This window comes from Bolinopsis microptera, chromosome 6 (assembly GCF_026151205.1).
Source record: "Bolinopsis microptera isolate Bmic1 chromosome 6, MBARI_Bmic_1.0, whole genome shotgun sequence".
Lineage (NCBI taxonomy): Eukaryota > Metazoa > Ctenophora > Tentaculata > Lobata > Bolinopsidae > Bolinopsis > Bolinopsis microptera.
In genome coordinates, this window is record NC_087077.1 from 13,888,724 (window position 1) to 13,902,617 (window position 13,894).

Below are 13,894 nucleotides of genomic sequence, written 5' to 3' on the forward strand. Positions count from 1 at the left end.
TATCTGTAACTGATAAAAGATAGGTTATGACGCTTTATAATGATCACGTGATCTAGTTCGTTAACGTAGTTTTTAAATAATAAATTAACGTATTATTTAAATTGCTATCAAATTCAATCAATATATCAGTGCAATATTCTTTGGAGATAGCGTGATGTTAAAAAGTATGTCACAAACTCGAATTTCATATACTTTTAACACAAGATAACGAGTGTTTGATCCCCGATCCATTGCAATGAAATCTGATAAAGTTTTTTTGCGAACATTTTGCTGTGTTAATGCAGTAAAAGAGCGGTGAATGTCAAAACTTTATTAAATCCTGTTGGTCGATTCGATGATTGCTAATGCTCCATTTGATGCTCGATCAATTTGACCAAAATATGACACGTTTATGACAAAGCGTGGCTCTTTTTGTCATTCTTTGTTTGATGCTAGAATTTGGAAGGTTCAGTATTTTGCATATGTAGGACGTAGGTCTAGCACTGGGTTGTTCTCACGGTATTTAAATTGAATTTTTAGAAATTCCATGTTTCCTTTGTTTAGAATACATACATGCTCCTCCTAGTCGTTGGAGTGGCCTGCATCACACACATCTCTTCTACGGTGTAACATGTTCCTCCATTCCACTCGTTTTATAGCTAACTGTTTTCTGCGTGTATGCTGATGTTATCGACACCTGTAAAGTCAGCCGCATCCTCGAGTATACAGGCCATCCAGCCTTTGCGGGGTCGTCCTCTCAGTCTTTTTCCATAGTTTGGTTTCCAATCCAGTAAAAAATTGGGAAACCGTGTCTCTGGCATTCTGACAACGTGTCCGTACCACCTTAGTCTAGCCGACCGATGAAAGTTTCAATAGACTTAATTCCAGCACGCCTGAGAAATTTAGAATGGGTCGACCCTACCCCTAACCTAACCTTGAAGTCTACCTTAAACTCTACATTTAGTGGCCAGGCTTCTTAGGAACTGTTACACATGCATACTTTTAATCTTAAATAATTACTACTCACTTATCATTCGTGATTCGCCCCTTCAACATACTCGTCTATACCTGGCATTGACCCCACTGACGTATGCATCCGCCTCTTACCCATCGCTTAAGAGACAATTGTATTGTGTTCCATCACTTCCAATCCTATCGCCAAAAATAGATGCCGTGTACGGTGTATGTTTTAGGGATTGTGATTATGATATAAACCTAGACGCAGATTTTCTCGCTCATCCCCGACATAGCAATCATTCCTGACCTCTGAACAACCAGAATTCACTGGGAGAGATTATCATTATGCTTGTTGCAACAAATCATCTTAAACAACCACTCACACTACATTGACCTTCATTGACTCCTTGGACGTAGATAATCGTATGCACATCCGACTCTTAGTCCTCAGTAGAGACAATTGTATTGTGCTTCTACCACAAAAATAATTCCCGAGATCGTTTTTGTAGTAAAATAAAGTTCAATTCGTGCGATTCGTTTCATTGATTCAACTGAATTTCTCATTAAAACATTAAAGAATCAATCATCAATAACTTACATTCTTACATCATGAATTTTAATTAATCAATAAACAGTGTTAGCTGTTTTAAAATAGATATTACACTATACCCACAATTTAAATTTTACACTATTTTGAACAGCTGCTTTCCATTATCTCACGCATTTAAATTCTTGAAATATTGTGTGGAAATGATTCAATTCTAGAAACTTTTCATGTTTCTTAAAACAATATAATTTATGCATCAATGTTTTTTTAAATGTTACATTGCTTTCGGAAATACGATGGTTTCTCTAGCGTTTCATAAAAAGTGAACTACTTCCCTAAGAATTCAATCATACTTAACATCTTTGGAGGGGATTCACCAAGTCAATGGTATTGCCTATCTCCTATTGGCTGCAGATGCTAACTGCAGCCAATAGGAGATAGGCATATCTTTTTTTTTCATATTCAATACAGATCTTATGTAGGAAAAATGCAATAAGACTATGTAGTACGTAACTAAGCGATTTTAATGAAGTTTGGGATGTTACGTCAAAAAACCAATTACAGCACTGCTCATCTCCTGTTATGCCATTAGCTGAGCAGTAAATAATGTTATATAAAACCTGATTTATTGACCGACCCTGCGTGCAGTTTGATCTGAAAACAGTTTTCACATTTCAGTTTATAAAGTTAGTTGGCTCTGTTTGGAGTGCACATCCGTCAGAATCTTGAGATTGTTTTCAAGTGAAATTGATAAATAAATAATAAATTCAATTTAAGACCTAACAGTTCAAAGTTTGTTGGATATAGTGCGGCGGCTGAAAGTGGCTCAATAACTAATACGCTCTCCCGATGATGTTTTGGATTCAAGTGTGCAGTGTACTCGAGCATTTCGAATGCAATTTGATCGTTTTTTAGTGCGAACTTGTCGCTGCTTAATGCAGTTAAAAGACCATCAAAGTTAATAAAGTTCTATCGATTGCAGATTAACTCAGATTTATTTGACGGTTGGTGATTTTAACCAGGTGCAAAAATTACATCTTTGAGTCCTTTGTACTAGTACTAGGTAGCAGCAGGAGCCAAACTTCCATTCTGTTTCCGTTGATATAAGCACCGGCGAGTGGTGATGTCAGATAACTTTATATACAACCAGAATCACTCACAATGCAGCTGTGATTTACAGGGTTAACCGCAGCAATTATTTCTCTTCGGAACCCTCCCTCTGTATCACATTTCAGTGTTTTATGGTAAAATGAAAGCTTCGAGACACCAGCCTGATTTCAATGAGGTCAGGGAATAGTCTGGAGTTATTGTAGTCTCACGGGTAAGCGAGCCCAGCTGTGAGGCTGTCCACTGTTGTTTCCCAAGTTGTGACGCTTCAAATCTGATCGATGAATCTCCGTTTCTATCCGAATCTAGCTATTGACATTGTGATATATCTTAATCTACATAATATGTATATATATGATATATATATATTATATCGTCATCTTCATATCATAATGGGCAGCACTCTTGCAGTCTTGCATCCTGGATGACTATATACCTGACTGTTGTGAAAACTAACAATAATATCCTAATTCTTGAAAATAGTCTTCTCTTGCTTATGGAGCTGCATAAGATCTCGATCGTTACCTATTTGCCATAATGTCGTGATATTTTCTCCGTGTTCCCCTGATGTTCAGTTAATGGTGGTATTATAACTTCTAAACTCTAAACTTGTAATTTATTCTAAGAGAGTAATTGAGATAGTGCCCATTACACGTGATTATACAATTACAGCAGAACATTACCAAGTGGCAAGCATTTTAAATTGTTTTTCTGAACATGTTCTCCCACCTTGGGAATTTTCAGGATGAAATTTCCCAGACTATTCCCAGGTAGTCCAAATATGTTGTTCTAGTCAGGTATTACCAAGACATTCCCACCTTGGCAATGGCAGGGTGGGAACTCTACTGTTAGCCCTGGGATGAGTCTTTAGTTACAATGATATTTGATTAGTGCTCAAAAGCGTACCTGATCACTGACCAGTGACCCTTATAATATTGCAGTTCGAACTCGCCACATGATATATTACGCAATCCATTTTGCTGCTCAATTATTCCGTGTCTGAATGCTGTTTGTCTGCACTCTGCACCTGTCCAGTGCTCCCAAATTATAGGCCATTGGATCAACATCACGTTAACCGGGAAAGATCGCTTGACTTGCCGATGCTATGGCCGATGGCCCTAATTCCTTGAGAAACTGGAATATTCTATATAACTTTTATGGGTGTTTAACCGTGCAAAGAGTTTTTAAATATTCCATGCAACATTTCAGAGATCTTTGTCATTCCTAAGTTCCGTATAATTGTTAAAATGTTACCATCAAAGCCAACTAGAAACCTCACAGTATTGACTGTCTGAAGGTCGAGACTAATCAATCCTAAACCTTTACGAAAAGTAAGCAGTATTAACTTCGCATTAAGTATAGGTTTATGATGAAGTCGCTTTTCACCACCCTTTCCAGTGGACCAGTCCGTTATTTCTCAGATATTGACAGCACTGGCTTTTTGGGCTACATTCATGTAGTGAATGTACAGTACGCTCTCTCACAATTTTCTGTAAGCTCTCGGAATTTTATTGTGTTTTTCGAAGTTTAGCTTAGGAGAATTCCAGCAACTTAAAACTTACCCGCGATACCATTGCAACATGTTAGGGATGCAGGTGTCGTCATAACAAGGCCGCTCAATAATTATATATTCTTAAACGTGAAAGTGAACTCACAATTCATAGTTACATGTTATATATTGCTGTACTCGAATATAATCATATTAATACAATTTTCCAAACTTAATGAACAAATCCCACCTGACATCCATTATGCACGGTCGTGACCACACGTTCGAATAACCAATTATTTTGAAATTTGTCTCGGAACAACAGGTCATTAGTTTTCAACATAGATCGCGAAATTTTTACTGTAGAATCGTAAATAGAATTTGATACTTTTACCACCTGACGTTTGTTATTATAGATCAGTTAGCATGTTGGTTGTGGTATAATAATTTGCTCTCTTTGAGAACCTTGATGACAATTTTCATGAAGATTTTCATAATTTACACTGAAAAATAGACGCTCATAACTTTTGATTTACTTTCATGAATTTAGACTTTGATGGTGAGAAACCAATGACTTACAAAGAGTCAACCATTGTTAGAATCAAACGTAATCTTACTACAGACGATCCCAGAAAATCGCCCACCGGTGCTCATCTTCAATAATCTTTAATTATTTCACCGTCTTGTTGGTTCTTAGTTTGCAGTCCTAAGAACTACCACATTTTGAAATTCTGCATTTTTTGAAATCGTGATTTTCCAGTTTGATTTTGTTGTTGGTATTCGACCAAATTCGTGATAATTTGATCAATCAAATAGTAAACCTAAACCCTTTTGATTGAAAGCTTAAAACAATTTGAGATTGCCTTAAAGAAAATTTGTTGATGATTGTTCACTCTTTCCCTCTATCATTTCTGCAGATTTTTATTGCTACTTAACTTTCTATGGGCAGAGAGAATTGGGTGTCAATCATTGAACTAATTAAATTACGCCCCCAATAAACCGATTCCTCATTAATCACTGTTTAGCACGGATTGCGAAAGACCCAGAATGACAGATCAGACTACCTCGAGTACAGCTCCCTACACCGGAACTGAATATCCTTACGTTTACTGGCCATTTAGTTCCATATCAGTCTTCTGCTTCTGCCTCGGTGTCCCAGTCAACCTTTTTTCTGTTGCTTACTTCGTTTCCAAAAACAAGAAAAGACCGACATACGTGTGTCTCCTTTATATATTTATGAACACGGTAGATCTGGCGATATGTTTCCTCTGCCTCCCTATGTCAATGACTAACTTATCAAATGGAAAACAACTTTTCTTCTCTGTCAGCTTCCTGTGTAACATATGGGGCTATCTATGGCAGATTCTGATAAGATTGTCAGTGTTTGCAGTCGGACTGATGAGTATTTGCCGGACTATTTCCCTCTCGCTGCCGTTCTTAACACTTACAAAACGACACCTTCTAATTCCTGTTGTCATATATTTGGTGGTACTGCTGGTACAACAGTCTATCCCTTGGTGGTTCGGGAAGAGATACAATTTCTGGAATAGCACATGCTCCTGGAGTATCTGGTTCTCTGGTACGGAGTATAAAGTTATGCTCATGTTCTTAATATTACTGCCCTTTATACTGCCCTTATTTCCAATTGTCATCAGTTGCTTGATATCAGTTGTGAAACTGAAGACTTCTGTGACTCACTTTGATTCTGGTAATACAAAAGTTGGGCACGAGCACGCTGCAAGAGCTAAGAAAAACAAAAGATCAGCAACAATTACCATAGTCATGCTAACAGTCGCATACATCGTATTCAATTTACCCTACTGCCTGCTGATGCTTGATGAACTGGTCTACAGTTTAAGCGAAGGGAAAGCAAACATTATCCGATCATTGTTTAACTGGTCAAAAACTCCTTATTATCTGGAGATCTACTCCTTCTTCATCCAATACTCAATCCCGCTTAACAGCACAGTGAACCCTCTTATATACATTCTGAGGATCAAGAGTCTCAGATGCTACATTCGGAACGCTCTGACTTGCGGAGGGATAACTCCGCCTAAGACAAATATCTCCTATTCGATGCAAACGATTACAAGCAAGCTCAGGCCTAAACATAGAATTTCAGCCTCAAGAAATTCTAAACTTTTGCCACGCTGACTTGATCTCACGAAGGACGTTATTCTTTGATTGCATGAATCCCGATAGATAACTGCATGAATCCCAATAGATAATTTTTATTATGATTACGAAATTATTAAGACAGTAGAACAGCTTTTATTTTACACAATGTTTTTTTTTCGGCGCCATGGTTCGTATCCATCTTTTATTTATTTCAATTTTCGAGAAAAACGTCTACATTACAGCAGACTTTTTGATGTTGTTACTGTAATCAGTACCGGCTCTTCACACGACTAGAAAATAAGAGTCACGTGTCATATGAATAGTAATTAGTGAGACCTATAACAGATGGCCCTAAAATCATCGGATGATGATTAATCACTCTACGATCGACTGTCACGTGACTTTATCACCCGTTCTCTAGGTGGCCCTGAATGTCTAATGTCTATCTGAAACCCTCTAATGAGTCCAATCTGATCCCAACCCTCACCCTCACCCATTCCCTTACAAAAGCATACAGTATACTGAAACCCTACCCATAACGAAAATTAGAGTAACTTCCTTATATGGTCATAATATGACTCATATCATAATATGACTCATATCAAGACAGTTTTTCGTCATTATCTCGCCAGGGGAGCATTTTAACCCTATATCAGGGGGAAGGGGTGATTCGGAATCAGCATCCGAAAATACATTGATTCAAGGTGGTTTCAACAGCTCTTACTAATTCGCTCGCCTAAAAATTTCACGTGACTTTGGTTTTTATGGTTTTTGCAGCCGTAAAAAACGGTTTAACATAAACCCTAATCCCAACCCTAACCCTAACCATAACCAAAAATACACCAATTTCATACCCAAAGAGCCTAGCCTTTTCACAAGAATTTTCTTAAAATTTGGGCGAGCGATTTAGTAGAAGCGGGTTTAGTAGAAGCGGGTTTCTATTCAACTGTCTTTTAGAAAAATCTCGAAGATCGAGTGTAGCACGCTCGAAAATCATTAATAATACTGTTAGTGTTACTAAGATCTGACCTATAATTAGCTTTAAGGCGTGCTTCATCGACAATGAGCCGCGCATAACATGACTGAAGGATGGTTTTTAGCGCTTATTTCGGCAAGCAAAAGAGCGATTAGAATCACATAATCGGTAAACTTCCCTCAATCCAATCCAAACAAAATTTTAACCGAAAATTCGAACACTTAAAAAAAAAGTTTGGGCATATTCAACCATCAGACATTATGTTGTAGTTCAAATTATATTATTATTAGCTGCTTTTGCTTTTCCGGCCGGCCGCCGCGCGCGGGATCAAAAGGGGTTGTAGCGTGTGTCAAGACGAAACTCACTTATCATTCCAAAAAAGTATAATGACAAATTTGGTATTACCTTACTAGACTCGATCATGAATTGCTTTAAAAATGATTTTGGATACGATCCATTATGATCAAAAGTAAGCAAGCTCTGTCACTACGATAAGTATAATATTGGCAGGGCCAGGAATCAAGGCCCGGACTAAAACACACAGAGCAGACTGGGTATAAAAAATATCAATATGGAAAAATAGTAACCATAATGAAAGTAATTAAGTATATAGATAGTATAAAGGAGGGACAAAACGGGGCCCTTCCAGTAAGAGTAAGGAGATCCTGTGTGTTGGGTGTTCTTCTCTTCTTCTTTATTGAGGGTGGACGTGGACGGTGGATATCCAGTCTTGATTTCTATAAGGAAGGTTTTGATTTTGTGAACGTATTGTCCTGTGTATTGGAGGGGTTAATCAATCAATTAAACAATTGAATGCAAGTCATTAGTATAATATGTTCTAAGAGCGACAATGGTGAGTCGGACAGGATCGAGGTGAGCGGTAAATTGGATCATCTCCCTCTATCAAAAACAGTTAAACCTGAAAGGAGAGCAAGTATATTCACTATAGTATATTCAATGGCTTTTTATCTAAAAGTAAAGCTTGGAAGTATTAGTAAGACAAAGAAAACGTTCCATTTCTAAAGGGATAATTAATGTTGCTTTGTAATGATATAATTTTCAATCTGAGTCTATAGTATTCTTTCACCGCGGAGTGATAGGCTCAAATACTGCGCTGAGGTATCTGTAGGATATTATTCGTTCATCTTTGCGAGTTATTTATTCCGTACAGTAATTCGTAGATCGTTAAAATCGATGTTTAATCGAGCTAAAATGCGACCAACAAATATTTCAATTGCATCTCATAGTCATTGCCCTTTTTTATGGACCAAAATTAATATTCGATGAATAAAAGTTCGTAAAAATTGCCAAATCAAATTCGGGTAATTTGCGCTTCTCCGCCTGTAGTAGCTACAGATGCCTGGAGACTGACAATAAGGCCCTTGGGTTTCGGAGTCACATGGTGATTAGATCGTGAACAAATATTTTGAGATATTTAAATAAAGTTAAACTTTAAATAAAAACTGGTCATAATTTCCATGGCTTTCAGTTTTCTGTTATTTTCTATAGCATAAGGTTATGACCTTAAAGATGGCAATGATGGTAACATTTAATTTTAAACCGCACCTTTCCAACAATTCTTCATTAATCATTACTATCAATCAAGGATCGGAAAATGACAGATCAGACCACCTCTAGTCCCTACACCGGGACAACAACTGAATATCCTTACGTTTACTGGCCATTTAGTTTCATATCAGTCTTCTTCTTCTGCCTCGGTGTTCCAGCAAACCTCTTCTCCGCTGCTTACTTTTTATCGAAAAACACGAAAAGACCGACACACGTTTCCCTCCTTTATATGTTCATGAATATAGTAGATCTGATGATATGTTTGCTCTGTCTACCCATGGCAATGACTAACTTATCAAATGGAAAACAACTTTTCTTCTCTGTCAGCTTCCTGTGTAACATATGGGGCTATCTATGGCAGATTCTGATAAGATTGTCAGTGTTTGCAGTCGGACTGATGAGTATTTGCCGGACTATTTCCCTCTCGCTGCCGTTCTTAACACTTACAAAACGACACCTTCTCATTCCTGTTGTCATATATTTGGTGGTACTGCTGGTACAACAGTCTATACCATGGTGGTTCGGGTACAGATATTGGTATTATCCTGAGTATAGCACATGCGCCTGGAGTATCTGGTTCAAGTTTGAGTCTACGGAGTATAAAGTTATGCTCATGTTCTTAATCTGTCTGCCCTTTATCCTACCATTATTTCCAATTGTCATCAGTTGCTTGATATCGGTTGTGAAACTGAAGACCGATACAACCCACTGTGATTCTGGTAATACTGAAGTTGGGAATATGCACCGTGCAGGAGCTCTGAAATCCAAAAGATCAGCAACTATCACCATAGTCATTCTAACAGTCGCATACATCGTATTCAATGTACCCTACTGCTTGTTGATGCTTGATCAACTGGTCTACAGTTTAAGTGAAAGGAAAGCAAACATTATCCTAGCATGGTTTAACGAGGAAACTCCCTATTATAAAGAAATTGGCCGCTTCGTCGTCGTCTACTCAATCCCATTGAATAGCACAATCAATCCGATCATATACATATTGAGGATCGGAAATTTGAGGCGCTATATTTGGAACATCTTGACCTGCAGAAGATACGCCGATACTTCACATACCATTTCTACGGTAGGCAACACCATCAGGCACAAATTCAAAATTTCGACTTCTAAAATGTCCAAGCCTCTGCAACTTAATTTGAGTTTAATTTTGTCACTCTTTCAAGGCCTTCTCCGAAATTAAACGCAGCGTCCCGTTCTTTTATTTATATTTCCTCAGGGATTTCAAAACAGCCCTCGTGCAGCTAGAGGGCAGCGATTACAAGGAAATACGATTCATCTTAATCCCAACGTCTCGTCACCCGCATCTTTAAAAGCAAGGAGAATAACATCACCTTGTAATTCTCCTGTTCCTATCCGGAAAAAGGCTGTGAGTCTCCCCGCAACTACAATCTGGAGCTGGAGTCCAGAAAGTGTTAGAGTGCATCTCAGAGAGACAGTGCCTCCTCCGAAGAAAAGAAGCTGCAATTAGATATATGGAGCAAAACTATAATGCTGATACTCTTTAGTCTTTCTTTTGCTATCTCTTAACTGTGAAACCTTTAAATTATCACAAAATTATAGTACCTTTAGTAGTAGTTCCTTTCTTTCCTTTATATTGTCTCTTTATTCACTATCTTGCTACTTTCATGCAATTTTCATAATTTAAAAGTTCACACTGACCCTCATGTACAATTTTAATAAACGTGCGTTATCATGGTATGATGGTTAGGGGTCGTTCACATATTACGTAATCAATATTTTAGCAAATTTTACCCCCCTCCCCCCTTCCGTAATCAACCGTAATCAAGACCCAACCCCCCCCCCCCCTCCTGACAGCAATATTACGTAATCATGGCCTGACCCCCCCCCCCCCCCCACCTTGTCTTTTTTTTCTAGAAAAAACTTTTCGCTACGTTTCATGATCATGCTATCATGATGAGCCGAAATCATTGTTATGATATCCGGCCAAGCAACTTCTAAAATACTTACTATTATAGCCGGATATTCGATCAATTTCTAAATTTCATCACTATCAGAGTGAAATTGAGTGGAATTTGAATTAAAATATTGTCAAATTGTTATTATTCTAGAGGGTAAAAAAGAAAATTTGATTACGTAATCAACGGCCGAAACCCTTCCCCCCCCCCCCGCCGTAATCAACCGTAAGCATTTGGAAACCCCCCTCACCCCTCGGCTGATTACGTAATATGTGAACGACCCCTTATGATGGGTAAATGGTACAATAATTTAAATCATAACTATCAATCAAGGATCGAAAAATGACATTAAATTCCACCGGGACAACAAGGGCCGGGACAACAAGCACCTCGACAACAACTGAATATCCTTACGTTTACTGGCCATTTAGTTCCATATCAGTCTTCTGCTTCTGCCTCGGTGTTCCAGCAAACCTCTTCTCCGCTGCTTACTTTTCATCGAAAAACTCGAAAAGACCGACACACGTTTCCCTCCTTTATATATTCATGAATATAGTAGATCTGATGATATGTTTGCTCTGTCTACCCATCGCAATGACTAACTTATCAAATGGAAAAGAGCTTTTCTTCTCTGTCAGCTTCCTGTGTAACATATGGGGCTATCTATGGCAGATTGTGATAAGATTGTCAGTGTTTGCAGTCGGACTGATGAGTATTTGCCGGACTCTTTCACTCTCGCTGCCGTTCTTAACACTAACAAAACGACACCTTCTCATTCCTGCTGTCATATATTTGGTGGTACTGCTGGTACAACAGTCTTTACCATGGTGGTTCGGGACGGTATAATTACTTTCCTGAGTATAGCACATGCGCCTGGAGTATCTGGTTCTCTGGCACGGAGTTTATAGTTATATACATATTCTTTATATTTCTGCCCTTTATCCTGCCCTTATTTCCAATTGTCATCAGTTGCTTGATATCAGTTGTGAAACTAAAGACCGATACAACCCACTGTGACTCTGGTAATACTGAAGTTGGGAATATGCACCGTGCAGGAGCTCTGAAATCCAAAAGATCAGCAACTATTACCATAGTCATTCTAACAGTTGCATACATCGTATTCAATGTACCCTTCTGCCTGCTGATGCTTGATCAGTTGGTCTCAAGTTTAAGCGAAGAGAAAGCAAACATTATCAAAGCATGGTTTAACGAGGAAACTCCCTATTATAAAGAAATTGGCCGCTTCGTCGTCGTCTACTCAATCCCATTGAATAGCACAATCAATCCGATCATATACATCTTGAAGATCGGTAATTTGAGGCGCTATATTTGGAACATCTTGACCTGCAGAAGATACGCCGATACTACACATACCATTTCTACGGTAGGCAATAACATCAGCAACAAATTCAAAATTTCGACTTACATAACGTCCAAGCCTCTGCAACTTAATTTGAGTTTAATTTTGTCACTCTTTCAAGGCCTTCTCCGAAATTAAATGCAGGGTCCCGTTTTTTATTTACATTTCCTCAGGGATTTCAAAACAGCCCTCGTGCAGCTAGAGGGCAGCGATTACAAGGAAATATGATTCATCTTAATCCCAACGTCTCGTCACCCGCATCCTTAAAAGCAAGGAGAATAGTATCACCTTGTAATTCTCTTGTTGTTATCCGGAAAAAGGCTGTGGGTCTCCCCGCAACTACAATCTGGAATCCAGAAATGAGAGTCCATCTCAGAGAGACAGTGCCTCCTCCGGAGAAAAGAAGCTGCAATTAGATATAGTTATATGGAGCAAAACTATGATGCTGATACTCTTTAGTCTTTCTTTTGCTATCTCTTAACTGGGAAACCTTTAAATTATCGCAAAATTATAGTACCTTTAGTAGTAGTTCCTTTCTATCCTTTATATTGTCTCTTTCTTCACTATATTGCTACTTTCATGCAATTATCACAATTTAGAAGTTCACACTGACCCTCATCTACAATTTTAATAAACGTGCGTTATCATGGTTATGATCAATGATGGTTAAATGGTATAGGTACAATGATTATACTGTAACAAAATTGCACCTTCTTCTGCTATTACCCACAGCTATTCTTCGGAATGTTTCTCTGCGATCTGCAGATTTTCTTTTTCTCTTTTATGTTTTATACAGCTCGCCTATTCATGATCCGGTTTTGATGAGAAATTATATCTTGTTTGATATATCTATACTTTTTTACTTCTCTGCATCAACCCATTAAATTACAAAAAAGGATGGACATACATTGATCTGGTGTAAGTATGAGAAGTTATTATTTATATTCTGACATTATTGTCTAATATTACACGGTCGATCATTTTCATCCGTTTTTAAATACCCAGTGGTCATGAAAAATATCAATTTCTCCAGTAAATTCTTATTTTCTAAATAAATAGATACCAAAAACTCCAAGTTGTTATTCCTCTTTTGATGCAGTAGATGATAAACCTCTGAAATATTTCAGTACAGCGGAGTAGTTGTCCTAACTTCCAGAGTGATGTTCACACCGAGATAGTATCAGCAGGACATGTCTTATCTCACCAGATAACAGGACTCAAGAAGGGGGTTTGTTTTTACTTCACCGTCCAGGCTGGGAATATCAAGGGCTTCGGAGCACCCTCGCCAATTTTAAAGTGAGTGATTTTTGTTATATTTTGTTTTTTAAATACATGTTTATCGGCATCAAATAACAGCACAGCTTGCCATTTTAACCCTCACCATTGTAATTTGTCTGAGACGTTTCCACCAAACTTTCTATCACCGTGCTTCTTGGACATTCCATCTGTTACATAATATGTGTATCTCGTTAACAAAATTGACTGGGTGATTATGTGACACGACACCTTAATTGGGCACCCTTAACAATTCCCATAATGTTTAACGGGGTAGTTAACGGGGTCACCTTATCACGTGATTAGGTAAACCAATCACCTGATCACACGTAATGAATAAACTCGTTATGCTTCATATCTCGGTCATCTGAGAAGCTACAGTTCTAATTCTTTCAGGACAAACGTAATTCGAATGGCCAAACACAATTCAATAACATTTAGCTTGATCCGACTATCCAAACTATCAAATAAATGTGAAAATGAACCTCAATTTGAAAAAAATGAACGCGAATATTTTACGAGTTGACAAATTCCTCGAACCAGTGGTGGTACTAAGTCATACCAGAAGGAAGTATTTCAATTGGGC

The 13,894-nt window shown here is 38.0% G+C and overlaps 1 protein-coding gene across 3 annotated transcripts in view; it reads left to right on the plus strand.

The window, feature by feature from the left end:
- LOC134817117 (ankyrin repeat and fibronectin type-III domain-containing protein 1-like) overlaps positions 1-13,894 on the plus strand; it is a 28,343-nt gene that overhangs the window by 11,783 nt on the left and 2,666 nt on the right. For all 3 annotated transcript variants that reach the window (XM_063826226.1, XM_063826225.1, XM_063826224.1), the window contains one exon: positions 13,161-13,329. In XM_063826226.1, coding sequence (XP_063682296.1) covers positions 13,161-13,329 — 169 coding nt within the window. The remainder of the gene's footprint in view (positions 1-13,160; positions 13,330-13,894) is intronic.